This window comes from Zootoca vivipara, chromosome 5 (genome assembly GCF_963506605.1).
Source record: "Zootoca vivipara chromosome 5, rZooViv1.1, whole genome shotgun sequence".
Taxonomy (NCBI): Eukaryota; Metazoa; Chordata; class Lepidosauria; order Squamata; family Lacertidae; genus Zootoca; species Zootoca vivipara.
Genome location: NC_083280.1, coordinates 63284830 through 63305561, shown reverse-complemented (window position 1 = coordinate 63305561; position 20732 = coordinate 63284830). Strand labels below are relative to the sequence as shown.

The 20732-nt window shown below is 40.7% G+C and overlaps 1 protein-coding gene across 4 annotated transcripts in view; it reads right to left on the bottom strand.

Moving 5' to 3' along the window:
* Positions 1 to 42: 42 nt before the first annotated feature.
* The window catches only part of BLNK (B cell linker), a 98234-nt gene continuing 77544 nt past the window's right edge, over positions 43 to 20732 (bottom strand). For all 4 annotated transcript variants that reach the window (XM_035137409.2, XM_035137408.2, XM_035137406.2 and 1 more), the window contains 16 exons: positions 17723 to 17810; positions 17055 to 17150; positions 14424 to 14449; positions 13807 to 13832; positions 12896 to 13000; positions 10896 to 10938; positions 10310 to 10343; positions 9901 to 9973; positions 9456 to 9486; positions 8977 to 9019; positions 7603 to 7681; positions 6384 to 6415; positions 6091 to 6173; positions 4640 to 4723; positions 3157 to 3312; positions 43 to 760 (listed from right to left, as the gene is read on the bottom strand). In XM_035137409.2, the coding sequence (XP_034993300.1) occupies positions 641 to 760; positions 3157 to 3312; positions 4640 to 4723; positions 6091 to 6173; positions 6384 to 6415; positions 7603 to 7681; positions 8977 to 9019; positions 9456 to 9486; positions 9901 to 9973; positions 10310 to 10343; positions 10896 to 10938; positions 12896 to 13000; positions 13807 to 13832; positions 14424 to 14449; positions 17055 to 17150; positions 17723 to 17810 (1119 nt within the window). In that variant the 3' untranslated portion in view covers positions 43 to 640. The remainder of the gene's footprint in view (positions 761 to 3156; positions 3313 to 4639; positions 4724 to 6090; positions 6174 to 6383; positions 6416 to 7602; positions 7682 to 8976; positions 9020 to 9455; positions 9487 to 9900; positions 9974 to 10309; positions 10344 to 10895; positions 10939 to 12895; positions 13001 to 13806; positions 13833 to 14423; positions 14450 to 17054; positions 17151 to 17722; positions 17811 to 20732) is intronic.

Here is a 20732-nt window from a genome sequence, read left to right as displayed (position 1 = left end):
AGATTACAACGAAGTACACTCAGTCACAATTGCACAGAACTATGCTCGATATCAGGCTTTTTATATTCTTATTTATATGTACATTTAATAAACATGTAACAATGCTCCCAACTAGGACAGTTGAAGCCAATACAAATATTCTGCATTAATTAAATAAAACTGAATTTTTAGACCTGTCTCAGGGGAAAAAGGTCCAATTTTTAGCTTGTTCCATGATGGCTCATTTTGGCATAGACATCCTGGTTTAACAAATGTGCATTTTCCCCAAGAAGTTGCTTTAAGAACAGTTAAGATGTAGCTAGTACAGTTCTTCTGAATATATCGTATGTCAAGGAATAATTTACCTGAACTTGGAACATCTTAAAAGTACCTAAGTACTTTCAAGTACATAACAACTTAGAGGCTGGTGTGACTGTAAAATTGCCACTTCATAATTCAACCAACCAGTAGGTTATTCAAAGACTGGGTAACTATATCAAATAAAATCTCTTTCCCCTCTTACAAATTGTGTGAACTTCTCAGGCTATGGTGCTTGGTGTAAAGCTTTTGGAGAAAGCTTTGCATGCTTATTAAGATGCTCAATCTTAATTTCTCAGAAGATAAGGGCTGGAAGATTTCCCCCCGTGGATCTTCAGTGCAGTTACGATACTCTAGCAATAGATTTCAGTTTGGTTGAGTCTTTTGTGTTGTTTTGACTGTCAATGAGAACGAGAGAAGTCCGCTGATGATTCTCTATTATTTCAGCCACACTGTTGAAGTGCTGGATTGGGAAAACAAGAGTTCAAGATGGCTTATTCAACATGGATGGAAACACAAATCTTGCTGATTCAGACAAAAACTGAATAATCAAGATTTGGGTAAAATCAACAACTAAACTTTGATTGTAATACAGTAGCTCAAAACAAAATAGTTCAAAACAAAATATTTACATATAACTGCAGACTATTAGTCAATATTTTCTAGAATCTTTGTATATGAACTTACAATAGATGGTTATATTACACACACACACACACACACACACACACACACGTGCATGGGTGGGGTAGAGCTTAGCAGGCTCATTCCAGCACTTGTGTTGGTTTTACAAGGCTCCATTGAGAGTCAAAAAGTGGATGAAGCAGAGCAAAATTTTACTCAAGATACTCAAGATATTGGAAACTAAATGCTTTGAATTGACATTTTGTCTTAAATTTAATGACATACTGAAGAAAAACACTTCCACGTTTCATAACAAACACACACAAAAAACTTACTCCTCTTAAAAATTAAAGGTGAAATTTCAATCAAAAGAACTCAATAATGTCATTTCATTTTTAAAATTCTCGGGAGTGAAAGGATGTTATTTTGTATGGGATTTTTCATTTGGGGGTAGTACAGTAAAGTTAACATTTAAAGGACATTCAGTATTTTTAAGTTTAGTCTTTTTTAAAAAGACTAAAGTCTGCATTCTTTATTTGGGAGAAAGCCCCATTGAATTCAGTGGGATTTCTGAGTACATATGGTTAGGATTGCAGCCTTAGGCTACAATGTGTACTACTGCACTAGCACAGATATAAATGCTATCCCCAAGAGAGAATTAAAAATATGAAACAATACTGTTGAGCTCTCTGATTTAACAGTGGATACTTTGACTAATTTTCTAGTTTTGTGAGAAGACAATGTACATACTTGCTTTTATTACAATATAATCCCAAAACATTAAATACACACTTTTTTTGGAGGTGGGGAGGTGGACAAAAATTAGTTGCCTGACAAGTAATATGTACTGGTCAGAACTTTCGGAATCAGCAGAATTTAATTAAAATCTTCTGAAAGATAAGAGTAAAATTGGATCAACACATTATGGCTGGGTTACACATGACGGTGTATGTTTTCATTCCACAGAGTGGGAAGTGCCGGAACACAGTAATACCAAAACATCCTGTCTCTGTCACTCCTCACTCTGTGGAATGAAAACATACACCATCATGTGATAGACAACAATCTCATGACTGCAGACACGGGGAATAAATCTCCAACATCTGATACCAGAGGTTGATGGATCGAAACCATTCTCTGCTACCAGATGTTGGAGATTCATTCCCCGTGTCTGCAGTTATGAGATTGTTTTCTATCACATGACGGTGTATGTTTTCATTCCACAGATTCGGAAGTGACGGAGACAGGATGTTTTGGTATTACTGTGTTCTGTGAAGTAGGACTATTGTCCTTTGTTCTTTTCTCTCTTTGCTGTCTGATGAGAAAGAGGGAGGAGCTAAGTCAGATTGCTCGAAGTGTATTATGTGTAAATAAACGTAGATTAACCAAAACGCTGAGCTACTGAGGTCTGTTACACAAACTGCAAATACTCTGCAGATCCCTAAGTGTGCTTATGCCTTTTGGCATCAGTCACTGTGATGTTCGGGTTGGAGAAAGCTTTTGAAGCTCCCAAACGATCGACCAGGAGGAAGAGAAAATGCCAGTCAGGCATGTGTCTCTGCCAGGGTCCTACACAAGAGTAGGGTGCTCCTAACACTTTGTACAGTCAATTTTATGAAATTGCTAATTAATGATTGTTTGAATCCCACTCACATGCAAAATTAATGTAATGTTGAGTGGTCCCACTTATGTAAAGGGTAGCAGAAGAGTTCATATACTGCTATTTCCCCCCTCTGTGGGCTTAGTTTCATATTCTAGCACAAAGCAAAGTGTAAAGCAACTGTTCCAAAAGACACCTTTAGATCCAACTGTTTGGCTATTTTCTTCATAGCTTGAAAGGATGTGGCCTACAAGTGGGAATTGAGTGTATCTGTCTTCCATTCAATTAAGTTGTTATCATCCCCACAAGCCCCCACCTGCACAACATCCCTACAGTTTGGATAAATGATAGTATTTTGGTGTGCTTTTCATTTTATTGCCTTTAAGGGAAAAGCTACAGTTAGGAGCTCCCAGTGGGAGTTCTTAAATGAAAGGCTTGATTGTTAAAAAGAATTGTAAACTGCACGCACATTTTAATTAGGTCTCGTTTGGATTTGAGTCACCTACTTTTCTGTTTAGTTTAATGTGTAAGAAAAGTAATAGTTTTTAAAAAGATTTTCTTTTTATACATTATCACGCCCAGAAGCAATGTAACTGAAATTTCCATCCAAATAAAACAGAAATGCAATCCCCTACCTCTTCGCCACTTTTTTCTCTGCCCAGAGCATACTGTCTTGTTGATTCAATAAATCGGATTGGGATGTTATATACTCTGTTGTTATAAAGCACAACAAGTGTATATGGTTGCTTTGAGTCTTGTCCTGAACTCTTCCTTACTAGGAAAGATCCATCCTAGAAGTCATATATGAAAAAGCAAATACTAATGAGGGTTCATAACATAGAAATTCATTCTCCCCCGTAACCCTTTCTTTCCTAAGATCTTAACAGACTGAAAAATGCTAGCTAATGTGCAGCTCTCCCAAATATTAGCATGGGGGTCTTCCAGTTTTCTCATCCCTGTTGGTGTCTACCCACTCCCCTTGGAAAAAGTCTATTGTTTACCTTCACAATTAACATTAATGGTGATTAAAAGTCTCCGATGCAAACTGCATTATTGTATCTGAATTCTTATACAGTAGTACCTCTACTTACGAATAACTCTACTTACGAATGTTTCTACCTACGAATGGAGCTCCGTCCGCCATCTTGGATGCGGTTTAGATAGGATTTTTTCTACTTACGAATTTTTAGATAGGGTTGCTTCTACTTACGAATTTTTTCTCCCAATGCATTCCTATGGGATTCAACTTAAAATTTTTTTCTACTTACGAATGTGCGTTCGGAACGCATTAAATTCGTAAGTAGAGGTACCACTGTATATAGCTTATGCTAGTGTTACATATGCTAGTGAGGAAATGGTCTTTGGCTTTTTTTTACAGAATGTGACAAGATAATTGTGAGTTTGAGTGTGAGTGTGTGTGAGAGAGATGTAGAATATAATTTGTTAAGAATATTGCATTCTGTTCTAGGTTCTGGTTAGGAAGTTGGTTCCTTTATCAGACTGGAAAATCAGTTTTTCATGACAGGTTCTACATCAGGATAAATTTTCATAGCATCTAACCATGTGCATATGGAATTGCAACTTAGGATAATACTTCACACGTCTGATGTCCAGGACAGCTCATGCCAATATACACATATTCATGCTTAAAGGTTCTACAAGACTCTTTCCTGTAGAACAGAATGGGTCCATCAATTTAAACAGACCCAAATAAGAATGATTAGATCCCTATTTTGGAGGTTCCTTCCTTTCATCCCTTGCATGGTCTAATGTGTATTTTTGCCTTTATGGTAAACTTACATTGCAAGATCAGTAAGGTGGCAATTCTATCCCATTACTCTGTGTCAGCTTGCAGTAGTGCCTGCAGTGAATCCCTCAGCCTTCTTAAGAGACTTGGAACGGTTTAATCTTTCCACAAATTGACTGAATTATGCATTATGAAAGAGGGTTCTGGGATCAGTGTTCCCAAATCATATTGTATCAAAAGCCTGTAACATTTGTTCCCATCAGACATATATATGCCTTTTGATGTTTATTTTGTAAATTTCAAGTTCCATTCCCCTTCTGTGCTTCTAAGGAGCTATTACAAGGTATGAGTGTTTGGAAATTATTTTTTACCGTGTTTGATTTGTATAATGCATCTTCAGCTGTTTTTCGATCACTTGAAGCCATAAACCATGCTTTACCATGAACGCTGGCATCCTGTGAAAAGGAGAGGCATTTCCATCAGCACACTAAAAAAAGAGAGCACTGATTTGCTGTGTTGCCTTAACAAGCCAATGTTAAGATCGGAATACATATTTAAGCCAGAAGCGGCTTAGTCATGCTGGCCACATGACCTGGAAGCTGTACGCCGGCTCCCTCGGCCAGTAAAATGAGATGAGCGCCGCAACCCCATAGTTGTCCACAACTGGACCTAATGGTCAGGGGTCCCTTTACCTTTACTTTATAAATGAACCAGCATTTGTGTAGCTTTCAGGCTGGGTTTCTCCAGCCACTCTGGGTGGCTTCCAACAAATGAAAACACAATAAAACATCAAACATTAAAAACTTCCCTATGCAGGGCTACCTTCAGATGTCTTCTAAAGTCACATACTTGTTTACGTCCTTGACATCTGATGGGAGGGCATTTCACAGGGTGGGTGCCACTACCGAGAAGGCCTGGTTCCCTGTAACCTCACTTCTCACAGTGAGGGAACCACCAGACATTCACAAGTGTATATATTTTGTACTCTCAGAATTATTCATGAAACGACTTTTGTTCTATTTTTAAAATGCAGGTTATGAAGAGTTTTTAAATGTAGGTTGCAGAATTCATGACAAAAATGCTTATATCCCTTACTTAATTGTGTGGCTAACAGTTGTTCCCACACACCTTTCTGCTGTATTTTCTGTTATTTCCTAACATTTTATTAACCACCTTTCTTTTATCATGGAACACAAGGCGACCTACCTATGTGGTCCTTAGGAGGTTTCCCATCTAGAACCGCACTTGCTTAGTTTCTGCTAGGGTGGCCTTACATGCCTTCAGACCACGCCCAGAGTATGGTAATCGCAACAGATTTAATTCCTCATAAAGGCAATAAATGCTAAACAGGTTATTTGTTTTAAAAGATGCTTTTTGTCTCTGGTGAACTGGCTGAAGGACCTAACTGAGGACTGGCATTTTATAAGAGGAGGAATCCGTTGTAACCCCTCCCTGCATGTCTAGTTTGACAGGTGGGTGAGGCGGTCTTATCACCTGATGTCATGATGACGCATTTTTGCCTAGGTGGACACAGGCACAGCACTTTGCAAGTGCTGGCAACCAGTTTATCGTTGGCACTTGCAAACCTCCCTTTCTGTCCAGCGGAGTTTATACCTGCCCCACACCTGACATCATATATGACATCAGCTGTAAGGTAGGTGAGCGTGACTTGGCTGAAACAGCCTGGTGTGCCAAATGGGGAGGCTGCTGAGGCCTGAGGCCTGAAAATTCCCTACGTCTGTATTATATCTTGGCCAAACGTTTGTGGAACAACCCCCCCCCCCAATCTCCCTCTTTTTAAAAATGAATTCAAATAGCACACCTGTTCTGTTGCAGTAGAACCACCTTGCAGGCTGCTACTACTACGTGGAGCACATGAGGTGCGGTTCACAGGTTCTGGTGGTCCTGGGGAAGACACAAGGCAACCTGTAACATTCCATGTTTAAACAAGAGAGGGCTTTTATTACTGGTATGTAAAATTGCAGCCCCCTTTGCCTATTGCCTCTGATGCCATGCCGGTCATAAAGACAACATGAGAGGAATCTTCCTTAATCGTGCTGAAGATGCATGAATTGGAAACCCACCCCAACTGAAGTCAAATGAAGGAGGGCTTACTTGGCAGTGTCGCTGGCTTCGGAGGCAGCGGTCTGAAACAAACATAAATTGAGGAAATGCAGGGTGGTATTACAGATTGCAACTGAGGTAAGAAAGGGAATTGCATTTTGCTCACCATTTCTTTTAACCAGAAAAGGAGAAAGCCGTACAGGGAATAAAGAAAAAGACAAAGCAGTGAAAAGGGTGGTATTTACTGTAAAGAGCTTAGACAAATTCACGGTGGCTACCAATGGCTGACAAATTCATGGAGGAGAAAGCTTTCAATGGTTGCTAGTCATGATGGCTGTGTACTGACTCCAGTACCAAAGTCGCTGGGGAATGTAAGTGGTGAGATTACTGTTGCGCTTGGGCTTCTCACAGGAACCTGGTTGGCACTTTGAGAATAGGATTCTGGTAGTCCTGCAAGGCTGGGGGAAAACCTATACATCCTTTATAATCCTAAGGAAATGTTCTCCTCTGGTTTATTCCTGGTTTTCTTTGAGAAGAATTTACTCAACCCCTTGCAGGATCCCGTCTGCTGTTAATAAAGACAGTGGGTTGTACCCACAGAACCTTAGTGTGAGCGGAAGGCAGCTCTACTTGCACAATTCTCTCTTCTAACTGCAGCCTGTTCTATGCTTTGGTTGTAGAAGAAAAGGATGCAGAGCTGGAGTTGGGAGGAGTTAAGAACAGTTGTTAGGATCCAATCCATTATGTTTTGCTGGCGATGCCTGCCCAACTGCTGGAAATATTTGCTGCAAAGAGGGGCACCTTCTAAATTGTCAATATAGTTTCCTCAAGGAATACCACTTAAACTCCAATTTGTGCAACAATGCCAGGAGGTTAAAGAAAGAGCATTACAAATTTTGGAGCTTACACGCTGTTCCTCTGGTTAAAACTACTTTTCTTGTCTTTTATTATGCTTGCATCTTGAGATTTTTATTTATTTTTTACTCTTTAATTTTAGGTGCTCCAAAGCTCATTTCCCCCTCTCATGAGGCTGAAAGGCAAAGGTGGTGATTGCACTGGGGGTCAGGGCCCCAATACAAATACATGGCAGTGTGCTCATCTATGAGGATTTCATGTGCAAATTGTTAAGGAAGACATTTATACCTAATTTCATCTCTTGCCCAATAACCAGTTGTATCCACTTTGGATTCTCTTTCTTTTTAGACTTTGAAACCAGCAGATCACAACTCAATAGCAAAAACAAAAAATTTAAAGCAAATGATGTGCTTACTTTTGGAAGCTGGGTGGGATGGGTGGAAGAGGGATATCATGATTGGAAACTCGCCGGCGTTCAGCAGGTATAGGTTTATCTACATTTGGAAAAAGAGAAGACTGATTAGGGAAATGATGCAAATGGGTCTCGGTTGCTCTTGGTGACATACTGCGTAGCTCAGCTTGCATGAGATTTGACCTTCCACTTTCTGCTGTGCTACTGGAGGTCAAGGCACAACAGCTTTTACGTAGTCCTTCATCTGCTCATTGCTGAGAATCTCGTTTTGCTATCTTCATCTGAATTGTACCTTATATCACACATCATTAATTTTCTGGCTATTAAGTGATCTAAGGTACAATTCTGAAGAGGAGAGCAGAATGGGCTTCTCAGACTTTCAGTCCTCAGTAAGTACAGCTGCGGCAGGAAGGTAAACGGCGTTTCCATGCGCTCTGGCACTCGTCACAGTCCTCCGTGCACCAGTAGCTGTCTAGCCATGCTGGCCACATGACCCAGAAAACTGTCTCTGGACAAATGCCATCTCCCTCGGCCTGAAAGTAAGATGAGCGCCGCAACCCCAGAGTCACCTTTGACTGGACTTAACTGTCCAGGGGTCCTTTACCTTTACCTCTACAATAATCATTATACATACAGGTGGAAGGGAAACTGGAGACCACTTGCTCAACACCTTGCAACGAAGCGAGACTTTTTACACCTTGTTGAAATGAGCAGAATGAGATGGATGCACAGTGCACTGTGCCAGAGCTGCCTGGAGCTGACTTAAGACTTGTGTGGTGGTCTTCTCTCTTGAGAATCCGCATGGTTCACATGTGCTTGATAAATTTGCAAAGCAAACGTGAATATCCAGGCTCTCTTTAACAGGTTTAACTAATCTATATTTCACAACCTGGAGTATGTAGACTACTTAGTTCAGCACTTTCTGCAAGAAGCCCAGCAACCAGGAGATGGTCCACCAGCACATCACTTGACTGCTAGTTGGTACATCTAGTAATTGGATGTGGTTGTAAATACCTTGCTAATTCTACTTTGCAAAAGCTCTCTTGGAATACAGGGAAATGCCTCTAGTAGTCAGGCTGTTGTTCCATCCAGCCCGATATCTTTTACCCTAGCTGGAAGCAGTTCTCCATTGTCTTGGGAAGAGGTCTTTCCCATCTTCTGTTATTTGGTGTTTTCACTGGAGATGCTATGGAGGCATGTGCTATGCCATTAAGCTACGGTCTGCCCCCATCTGAAATTTTCGTAGCAGACTTAGACAAAATCAATCCTGTCTTAGGTGGGATTCAATAGTGTATGTGGCCTTGCAGCACTACAGAGTTTTACGCATTATTAATAAGAAGATGGTAGACAAATGTTTGAACAGTAGAAGTAGTTTACCTTCAATAACACTTAGGTGGTCTCTGTCAGGAAGGCTTGGTTTCTACGAGGACACAGGAAGTAAATTGGGTTAAGATTGTGTGGTAAAATGCTCTTCGGCCAGTGATCTGATATTACAGCTGACTTAGATCCCTGCTTCCTTCTAGGTTTGTGGTAGAGGGTATCCTTCGCTACGCACCGACGTACTTTGTAAGAAGAGAAGCAGCAAATATCTGCCACAACAATTAGCTGAAATAAATCTCTGCTCCGTTCAGTAACACACTGAGGATTTGGTTGTCAGCAGAAGCAAAATTCACTCTACAAATAGCCTGTACAAAATTCACTGTACAAATAGCGCCGAGAAATTGGAATAACATGACTGATTTAGGACAAAGGTTGTGTTAAGCACTGTTTAGTATTATGGAATGATTGAAAGTTTTGCTGTATTCTCATTTATTATTCAATGTGTAATAATATTTTAAAAATAAAAAGCAACTTACTGATGGCAGTGCTGGATTTGGTAATTTTTTCCTGCAGGGGACAAAAAAAAAAGAGTTATTGCATGTGATTCATAAGCTCGGAGGCAAAAGTGTCACTACATGAGTGAAAGGCATTTTGGTTCACACAAGGGGAATCCACCCCCCTTCCTCCTCCTCCAGCCCCACCTGCCACATCAAGTGCCATGCCTGAGAGATCCTTAGACCTTCCAAGAGCCTTTACAGAGGACTGCAGTGGGAACAGGGAGGCAGGAAAGCCCTCTTAGAAGTGGGGAATCTGGCCCATGGAACACCCAACTTTTATGTTGCTTGGCTTAATGGTGATGAGCATTTAAAAAAAGAATCCAGTGGGGTACTTTATATAATGGGTTTAACGCATAGGACAGCCTCTACTTTACTGCTGAGAGTACATGAAGCAGTTCTAAAGTAACATCTTTTTATAACTTACGGAATCCGTGGAAATGGAGATGGGACTGTAGCAGAAGGAGCCTTGAATTCTGGAGCACTGTTGCTACTGAGATCTAAAAATCCAGACACAATGTTTAGTGCCCCCCCCCTTTTTTGGACTATACTTCATCATCTCTAGCCAGCATAGCCAATACCCAGCAATGATAGATGTAGAAGTACAAAACATCTGGAGGGCACCAGGTTGAAATACATATGCCACAGAAATATATGCATTAGATACACAGAGAATATAAACAGTGCAGATGTATGAATGTAGCCCCAGTCTGTTAGTATTTCAGTCTAAGTGGAATGAGGGGGAGATATGAAATTTGGTGCTAGAGTGGCTTTCGATGCCCTCCAGTCGTAGTACAAAAGGCCCCTCAGTTGTGTCCACGGCAGAATATACTTACTGTCATCATCTTGTATTCCGAGGCTATCAGGTTCCTGAAATCAAAATAACAGTTGTCAGATTTTGGTACTATATTTTGATAAGGAGTATTTCATACTAAAAATTCTTCTCTGGGCATCTGAAACAAACTTAGCATCAGTGATGAAGGCTCAAAATGTGCTGGCTGGGGCTGCCACATAAATAACAACATTTGCTAAATAAGAAAAGCCAGATTATGAAGCCACAGAAAACCGAAGGAACAATCAGAGAAGGATTCTGAGCCAACAAATATCTTAATCAGAGGAGATGTGCTCTCCTAAATTATTTAGACAAAACTGGAAGAAAAAGAAATGCCATTTTCCAATCCTTCGGTGAAGATCTTTGTTAGTTCAAATCACAACATGAAAAGAAGCTTTCTGGATCAGAAGAGAGATGTATCTAGTCCATCAGTCTATTATCCACAGTGGCCAATCAGATGCCAATGAGAAGCCTACAAGCAGGGCGTGAGGACTTGTTTCTCCACAACCATCAGGAGGTGATTGGTTTTCTGTCCCTCAAGCAACAGCAAATAATTGCCTTTCAAACCAGGTAGGTAATTAAGAACTTACAATTTTTGGTGGAGGCCGGTTCCTAGGAAGTGGCAAAACATTTCTGGAAAGCATATAAAATGTTTCAATCAAACTTTTCGCTCTTAATTGTAACAGTAATTATCTGCTTTGCTATAGTTTCAGTTTCACCTGAAACTTTTGTTGTAGTGAGCACCCTGATTAGGATGAACTATGCGTAGATATAGAGGGAGACTAGCGGACTTCCTGTAAAGCAGAGATGTCTGACATTTAGTGCTGTTATGTCTGCACTAAACAACTTTCAACCCTTTGAATAAAACTCACCAAAAACCAACATGCTACTCTTTTTAAGATCTTATGGACAAACACTGGATAACGTTGAAGACATTAAATAATTTTTTTATTCTCAGCTGGATGCCATCCTATCAGAGGTGCCTAAGGAGAAAATTATTGTCCTGGGTGATTTTAATGCAATGCAAGAGTTGGGCGAGATTTTCATCTGTGGCCTGGGACTATTGGGAAAGAAGGAATTGGCAACAGCTACCAGAACGGAATCTTTTGACAATATGTGCAGTGCACAATCTTGTTATTACCAACACACTCTTTCAACAACAAAAAAAATTAGAACATCATAGAGCCACCCTTGGTTGAACCACTGGTACCTCTTAGACTATGTAATTGTCTGAGCTGAAGATAGCCATGATGTGTTCCTATGACGAGTGCATGATGGCTATCAAGATTATACCTCAACACAGGCTTCAAGGAAGGAAACCAAGGTGCAAAATGAACACTCAAGCCTTTCAAGATCCTATTAAGTGGGATTGCTTCCAAACAACTCTTAAGGACCATCTGCTTTCAGAGTTCCCTGATAACATCGAGGAACACTGGACCAAGCTAAAGACATCCGTTATTGCAGCCTGTAAACAAACTATTGGATACCAAACCAAGAAACTGGTTTGAGGAGAATGATAGTAAGATTGAATGGATTATTGACAAGAAAAGGAAGGCCTTTCAGATCTGGAAAAGAGACAGAAACTGTGCCACTAAGAAAAAAAACCTATGCCAATGTTAAGGCTGAAGTTCAAAGAAGAACCAGAGAACTAAAGAACACCTGGTGGATAAAAAAAGCTCAAGAGGTCCAGCACTTAGCCAACACTCATGATGCACAGAGTTTCTTTAAAGCCACAAAGATAATCTATGGACCAATAAATCATGGCATATGCCCCCTATGCTCAACAGACAGCACTACACTTCTAAAAGATAAAGAAGCTATTGCATTGCGCTGGAGAGAACATACCAGCATCTCCTTAACTCAACTCCCCCGTAGCTGCTGAGGTCATTTCACAAATTCCACAAAAACAAATTAGAGATGAGCTTGCAGTATCTCCAAATCTGGCAGAGTTGTGTACAGCTGTTAACCAAATGAAAAACAACAAAGCCAGCAGACCTGATGGGATATCTGCTGAAGTCTTCAAAGTGGGTGGAATTGAACTTGCACAACAACTTCACAAGCTCATAAAAAAAAATCTGGGAGAGAGAGAAGATCCCAGCAGACTTTAGGGATGCCAAAATTATCAAACTTTTAAAAAAGGGTGATAGAATGGATTGCAGAAACTACTGAGGCATCTCCTTATTACCTGCGGCTGGCAAAATTCTTGCAAGAATCTTAGCAAACGGCCTCCTAACTATATCTGAGGCTACCCTTCCTGAATTCCAACCTTCTAGGGGGACAGTGGACACGCTTTTTACTGCTTGACAGCTTCAAGAAAAATGCAGAGAGCAAAGCCAACCCCAATTCCCCACTCTGGGAAGTGTAGATCTGAGAGGGGAATAAGGGTCTCCTATCAACTCCTTTGCGGGGAGCCTTGACTGCTTAAAACGGTATGATACTGCTTTAAATGCATAGTGCAGATGGGGCCTGAGCTGGCATTTGAAACGGAACATGCAGTACCCACAATGCCAAAGCAAATGCTCAGTGTGAACCTCTTTTTGTGTAACATACTCACTGATTGTTACAGATATTATTATTATTCATAACTAACCTGGGCACGTCAGGTTTAAATGACTCTTTAGCCGCATTGTGTTCAAGCGAGTGTCCTCTGGGTTCAGGCCTCTGTCCAGGCTTTGGAGGAAGTTGCTTGGAATTCCTTAGAGGTAAAAATATTAAAAGTCTAGTTTTCATATTAAAAGTTTACGTTTACAACAAATGTGAAATAGCCCACAGGTTTTGCCCAACTGTTGTGAATTTGAATTACTGGGCAGTTTTCTTGCCCAGATACTCTAATAATTGGAAGGCAAGACAGATGCTGGAAGAAATACAGGATGTATTTCTTCAAAAAGATGGTGTTGGGCATCTTTTTCCTGTTAAGATAACCATAAATATGCATCAATCTTCTTATAAATTCCTAGGTTCCAGTTGTAGCAATAAATACTATATGGTTTCAGTTTGCAAAGTCAGATGACTATGGTCATGATCCCAAAGGTGTTAGTTTATTATTATTATTATTATTATTATTATTATTATTATTATTATTATTATTATTTACATTTGTATACTGCCCTTCATCTGTAGATCACAGGGCGGTTCACAACATAAAAATACAATATAAAAAAGACAAAATACATAATAAAATAAGAAAAACAAACAAACAAACAAACCAAGGATGCCCCACCCCACAACACATTTCAAAGGGCATTGGATGTTAATCATCCCAAGGCTTGGTTGAAGAGGAACGTTCTTGCCTGGTGCTTAAAGGTGTATAAGGAAGGCACCAGCCAAACCTCCCTCTCATTTGATCTCCCCGCCCTCTTATTGCCCCTTAAGCTGAGTTGAATTCTATACCATTAATAAGCCACTGATCTAAAAGTGCACCAAGTATCTGGAGTAAATGAATACAACTCTAGGAGAACATACACCTTTTAAAAACAGATTTTCACACAGATTTCACATTACCTGGGCAATGGAGGCAGCGCTTTTTCCTGTGGGGAGAGAATGAATTGTTTATTATTAATAATATTATTATTTAGTCACTTTACACACAACAGTGACCCAAAGTGATTTATAACACAGTATAAACATTAAAACAAATTACAAAACTGAACAAGCCAATAAAACCTTTAAAAAACCAAAACACATCCATACATATAAAAGTCAGGTTGTACAGAACCTGCCCCACAAGAAGACAGAGTTGAGACATGAGCCCTATTGGATGGAGTTGCCCTTAGAAGAAGGACTATGAACACAACATTCCTGGCAAGGAGGAGAAAGAAGGATGAGAATGGAAAGGAAGCCCCCCCGTCACAATATTATAGATACAAGGAAACTTCCATGTCTAGTATGGTCAGAATGTATTCCATTTGAAATTTCAAATCTGTGAAATACTGTTCTGAACATGCACACGGTTTCATCTGAGCACAAAATGGACCATATGCCATTTCTCACTCTGGGTATGGAACATTTCTTCTCTCCAATAAAAAATGGGATGCTTTTGCACAGGTGAGCTTTTTTTTGCAGATGGGGTTTTTAGCACTTAAGCGTTTGGTTTTCAAAGTGTGTATACAAGGTCTTACCTCTTCCTCGGGAATTTCATAGACATCTGGAAAAAGGAGGATGTTCCGCAGTTAGAAACAAAACTCAAAACAGCCATGCACAAATATAGATACAGAAATGACTATATATAGAGTTCTTTTTAAAAAAAAGTTTTGGCAGGACATTTGATACTTGTAGATCATGCTAAAATCTTTTTGAAAGGTAGAAAGCCACTGATATTCAGAAACAGAATAAAACATTAGCAAGATTAAGCATCATTGGCTCCAGTCCTACGAGAAGTGAAAAGAAAAAAAGTTCACAGAAAGAAACATCCAAGGACAGTTAGAGACCTCACTGACAATGCTGGGTAAGACAAAGGGTTGTTGAAAAAAAAAGCTTTATTCCAAAATTCACTACACTGCCTAAACATAAGTTGGGTTACAGGTCACAAAGCCTGGAGCCATGGCAGAGCTCTAGAGTTCATGGCTAGGGAGAATCTAAGCTTCTGAAACACACCCTGAGCTCTCCTTTCGAAGAGTGTGATGGGCACCTTCATTTATGCAGTTGGTGTCAGTTGATACTCTGTGCTATGCCATGCCCCCTTAGCAGCTAATTTTGAACTGTTGCCCATGGCAGTTCCTCAAAATTCCAAGGGTGCCCACTGCCCCAAAAGGTTGGTGATCCCTGGACTGGACAAACCCTGTGGAGCATAAGGCTATCACTGGATACTTGTCTATGTGCTACTTCCAGGTTTGGAGGCAGCATGTGTCTGAATGCAAACAGCAGGAGAGAGCTATTATCTTCAGGTCCTGCCGGTGGGCTTCCTGGAGGCACTGTGATGTCCCAAGGTTTGGGCCGGGACATCAAACAAGCAAGCACTCCTGAGAGCAGGTTGAGGGAGTGAAGTCTGTTTGCATGGTACAATTTCCTTGTTGATGACAGTGCCAGCTCACTGTCTGACTGTCTGACCCTTTGGGAGAGTGGCTCTTCGCTGGCTGGGAGTAGCAACAAAGTCACATCAACTGGCTAAGACATTACACTTGGGAGTATCAGATGACCCTAAGGCAGGCTGTATTCTGGACAACCTACGCGGCCCCTTCCCCAGGTCTATGTCAGCACCTCCCAATCTGCTGGAACCCTCTGCAGGGTCATAATCCTCCAGTTCCCATATCTGTTCCCACCCCTCCTCCCCATCTGACCGACTGCTGTCAAGGTGTTTTCATGGGGCTCATAACAGGAACTGCTCTTCCTGAACTGCCCCCCCCACCATGTGCCCACCCCATATTACTGAAGAAAGTCCCCTGACATCTCAGAAAAGCTGTTAAGGGGACATAGGCTGAGGGGAGGGAATGGAAAACGTTCCTTCTGTTAAGTTTTTTTTGCTCACTTATCTTAGGATCCAAGCAAATCTTTCTTAAGCATATTACTAACCTAATAATAATTTTTATTTATACCCTGCCCTCCCTAGTTGAAACCGGGCTCAGGGCGGCTGACACCAGTAAAATTACAATAAGACATAAAGAAAGAAAAACAATTAGTTAAAATACAGGTTAAAATACAATTTACATTTAAAATTTTAAATGCAGCCTCATTTTTAAAAAGGCCCAAGTCAAAAACCATAAGGGAGGAAAACACAGGGGTCAGACTGAGTCCAGGCCAAAGGCCAGGCGGAACAGCTCTGTCTTGCAGGCCTTACGGAAAGATGTCAAATCCCGCAGGGCCCTAGTCTCCTGTGAGAGCATTGGAGCCAATACTGAAAAGGCCCTGGCCCTAGTCGAGCACAATCTAACCATCTTATGGCTCCGGATCTCCAACGTGTGACCTTAAGGTCCTCCGCAGGGCATACCAGGAGAGGCGGTCCCGTAGGTATGAGGGTCCTAGGCCTTCATTTCATCAAAGCTCTATGTTTTTTTCTGAATTGAATACATTGGGTTATGTCCAGACTAAATAATGCGAAATCAGGCCTCACCAAAATCAATGACAAGACAAATGAGTTAAATCCCATCGATTTCAACAGGAACAAAGTCAAGCCTTTGCCTTGTAATGTTTGTTATGGCTAAGTGTGTGTTCACTTATTAGAAGAAATTGGTTGGAAAAATTATTCAAATCTGGTTTTCCTAACTATGTGTTAAATAATAATGTCGCTTGTCATTGATGCAAAGGATGAAAGTAGGGATAGTTGTAGCATTAATAAATTCCACTTGGGGGTGCTGTTTTATTTGAAAGCAAAGTTATTGCTACCATCCAAAGAAACCGAAAGGAGTACTATGAATGAACTTTCTTACATTCCAAACAATGTGCGTAGAAAAAACTCCCTTCTCTGGCGTGGCTTGTTTACACTGTACAGTGTTAATGAAGCCTGCTAGTCTTATCAGACAAAACAGTGAGCTATTTCCTCTAGTTGGCAATATAGTAGATCCAGGATGACTTATGATACAAAATCAGCCCCGAGTTTGCTGCAAATTCAAGGAACACTGCCAATTTTTGGGGATGATTGCAGGTCAGGGATAATATCTGGAGGGACACAGTTTCCCATCACCCTTTAATATATATATGTACAAACCTAGATCTTGCTTTCATGATGGCTTTTTAAAATGACTGCAAAATGCAACCACAACTTCAAAACATATACAATGGTGTTTATAGTTATACTAATACATATTCTTTCATACCTAATGTTGAAGGTGATGCAGGAACGGGAGGCAATGCTGGTGAACTGGGAGGATCGAGTTTTTGCATCGGCTTGATCAATCTGTTCACCACTGGGGCTAAAAACGATGAAAGAAACATAGGCATGTCATGCTAATGAAAACCAAAGTCACATGTATCCGGAGATAGTATTTTTGGCTAAATTAGTTTCCTTAAAACTGTTTGAAACTGAAATTTGCTCTTTTATACTGCAAGCAATAGGCCAGCCCCCCTCTTTTAGAAGTATACTTAAATATGCCTTATAGCTCCTTTTCTAAAAAGGAAGCGGTCCGTTCAAACGTGGAGAGACATGGTATATTAAAATCAGCAGCCAAGACTCTAGCCCTCATTGTTCTATGGAAAGTTTAAAAACGTGCATAAAATATCACCTCTCAAATTCAAAATGTGGCTTTTGCTTGCACTAATTTCCTGCATTCTTCCCTTCACCTCTGTAGTCCTTTGGAAGGGGAAGGGAAGAGACTGGATCTTGTCAAAAGGAATGGCCCTGCTAGCTAAATTTGCACGCCTAATTATGAGAATTTTCCTCCTGTCTGTCGGACAGAAACTGAGTCCTACACATTTCAGATCCAATACCTTGCCCACTTGGTTGGCTTCGTGAAGTTGTGTGTAAAAAAACTACCCAGATGCTTACGTTTTTTAGGCTGCGGAGGGCTCTCTTCTGTGGGTTGAATATAATTATCTTCTTCATCGTCATTTTCTAGAGGCACAACGTAATCTGCCTGAAGGAAAATGCAGGGATGAGTTAATATAGGGTATGTATAAAAATAGCACATGACCCAGCCGGAGACTATTGTGGGTCCCCCCGTGGTTTCAATGCAGAGCTCTCAGCACACGATTAGATTTCTCCTGTGAAATAAATGGGATGTAGAAAGTGCCACTGTTATCTTTGCTGCCCTGGCAAAGCCATTAATAGCCAGTCTCCTAGGGAGGAAACCCCCCTTCCGATCATTTCAACATTCATCTCGGCTGATTGATGGTGTTTGGTAGGTTTTAGTAGTTCTCTTTTCCTGTATTAAAGTTGCGTTGCTATGGCTGTTGCTTCTTTCATTCTTTTATGCCGGGTTTGGATTCAGCGTTGTGTTTTAGCCTTGTTTTACAGATTGAAGATGTAGTATGTCACTTAGATAAATTGTCTTTATGAGACAATGAATGAAAAAAACGAAGGCCTAAGCTTGGGATAGCTCTCCCATAAATACCCGCAGCTCCAGAAGATTAATTGTTTTGGGTGTTATGTCATATGTGTGCTGAAACTGTCTTGCGCTAGAAGCATGGGTTTTTCTGTGGGAGCACCTGAATAATTGAAGAAAGGTCTGCTTGGCATCCATCACCAGGATTTTAAGTACAGTGGAACCTCTACCTGCAATCATAATCCGTTCCGGATGTCCATCCAGAGGTTGAAATAGGTCGCTGGGAGAGGCGCCATTGTGCGCAGGCGCGGGCGGCGATTTCCCGCTTCTGCGCATGTGCGAACTTTGATCGCTGCTCCTGCGCATGCGCGAACGGCGGCAAACCCAGTGGTTACTTTTGGGTTTGCCGAGGACATTGGGCGAAATGGATGCAAGCGGAGACAGACGAAAGAAGAGGCTTGATTGTAGTTGATAAAAACTTTTGAGACCCTCGAGGTGTATCCGACTAAAGAATGAATGAATTGACATGAATGGAATTAATTAAGTAACAACAAGCTTCAGTCCATTGATTTCAATGAGTCCACTCTGAGCATGACATCAGGTGCAATACTAACCCCCTTTATGAAGCCATTCTGAAGTCGGGGGGGGGGGGGACTAAGCTGCAGTGGGGTCCATTGCATCATGACTGCAATACTGCTCCATACAGACCAATGGGTGATTTCAACTGCTTTAGATTGTTGGTTTAGTTAAGATTTTGGTACTACTTTACTTGTACTTTTACAATTGTTGTGTATTGAGTCAAAGGATTTTATCTCTGTATTATTATTGTCTGTATTTGCATTAGGATAAAGTAACTGCCTTTTGGTTCCAGAGGGTACAGCTACTATTGGTTCATTTAAGCTGCTGTATTTGGATCCTCTGTCTTATTGGTTCCCTCCAAAAGGCAGCACTGTGATTGCCTGATATTGTTCCCTCCAAAATGTATCCCCTTCTAGCTAGTTCCCTGTCCCTATAAATGTAGCCTTCCTGCCCTCACAGTCAGTCTTGTTCACTTTAATAAAGAGCTGTTACTAGAGAACTGTCTCCAGCATGTTTTGTCAAGAGAGCTGAAATCACAAACCCCACGTTACAACAACAATGTTTGGCTAAATGTTTTTAACTATATGTTGTAAGATGCTGTGAGCGATTTTGTGACAGCAGGCTGGCTATTGATCCAACAACAAATAAAAAACAGTTGAGCTAACAGCTATGATTTACTTATCCTCTACAACAAATTTGGGGAACCTCTGGCCCTCCAGATGTTGCTGAACTGCAACTCCCATAATCTCTAGCCATTGGGCCATACTTGCTGGGACTGATGGGAGTTAATAGTTCAGCTACACTGGAGGGCCAAAGGTTCGCCATACAAGTAGGTGCCCTTTCCTTGTTGGTTTCCACAAGGATTCTTTTTGCAATTGTTAATCAATTTGAGACCACTGAGCAATGTCGTCAGATTAAGGGATGGAAGCTTATTTTGGGAGAAAAATAAGTCAGAAAATCTCACATGTCTATCTCTCCTCTCTTGGCAGTAAAAATCAATAATAATAATAATGATATTCAAAGCTAACAATTTGCTACCTTTTCATTTAGGGAACGCATTCTTAAATTTGCAACAGAATAGAATCCTTGTATTGATTTTTTTTGGAAAACAATGTACCAAACTGAAATTAAAACCCGTTGCACCTGGTTCCCCTTTTTGTTTTGCATTCTGCAAAATGTATTTACAGCAGTAACACAGTTGTATTTACAGTTTAATTGTTTTGGGGCTTGGAGTGGGTTTTTATTTTGCCAACTGCCCTGGGAATATGACCAAAGAGCAGCATGAAAACACGACAAATTCATAAAAATAAAAATAAACTTCGTACATCAATTGTGTATGAATTGTATTTGATATATGAATAGTGTTATTCCTTCTTATTCGGTAGCATTTCTTCCTGGATCGGTATATGAATATATCAAGCCTTAAGACAAAGAAATAACCATAGAAGAAGAAAGGATGGGAGAAAGATGCTCTGTAATGTATGCGGGACCAAGGCTGTTTGTTATAAGGACAGAATGTAATACTGGGAATGGTTTATGTCTGACTGCAACTGCATGTGAATAATTTGGGGGTGACTTACTGCCATTAGTCAAAACGCCATGGGGCCTCTCTTGCACACACAAAGACCTCCATATGTGCAGGAGAAGCTAGTTTTCTTCAATGGCAGAGAATGCTCCACACACACGTCATTCTAATTTAATATGGGCACGTCCTCTGAATATTGAAAGGAGCAGAGCATCCCTTGGTCTTCCAGAACTGCACAGGGAACATCCGAGCTCCTACACGAGGATTGGAGTGACAGGTCTGGGTTGAGAACTGGTTCTGAGCCTTTCTCTTCTAGAGGTTTTAGCACAACTGTGGGAGTATGACAAGCATAGCTGCCAAGTCTCCCGTATTCTCCGGGAAATCCCAGCTGTTCTTAGCTGAAGAAATGG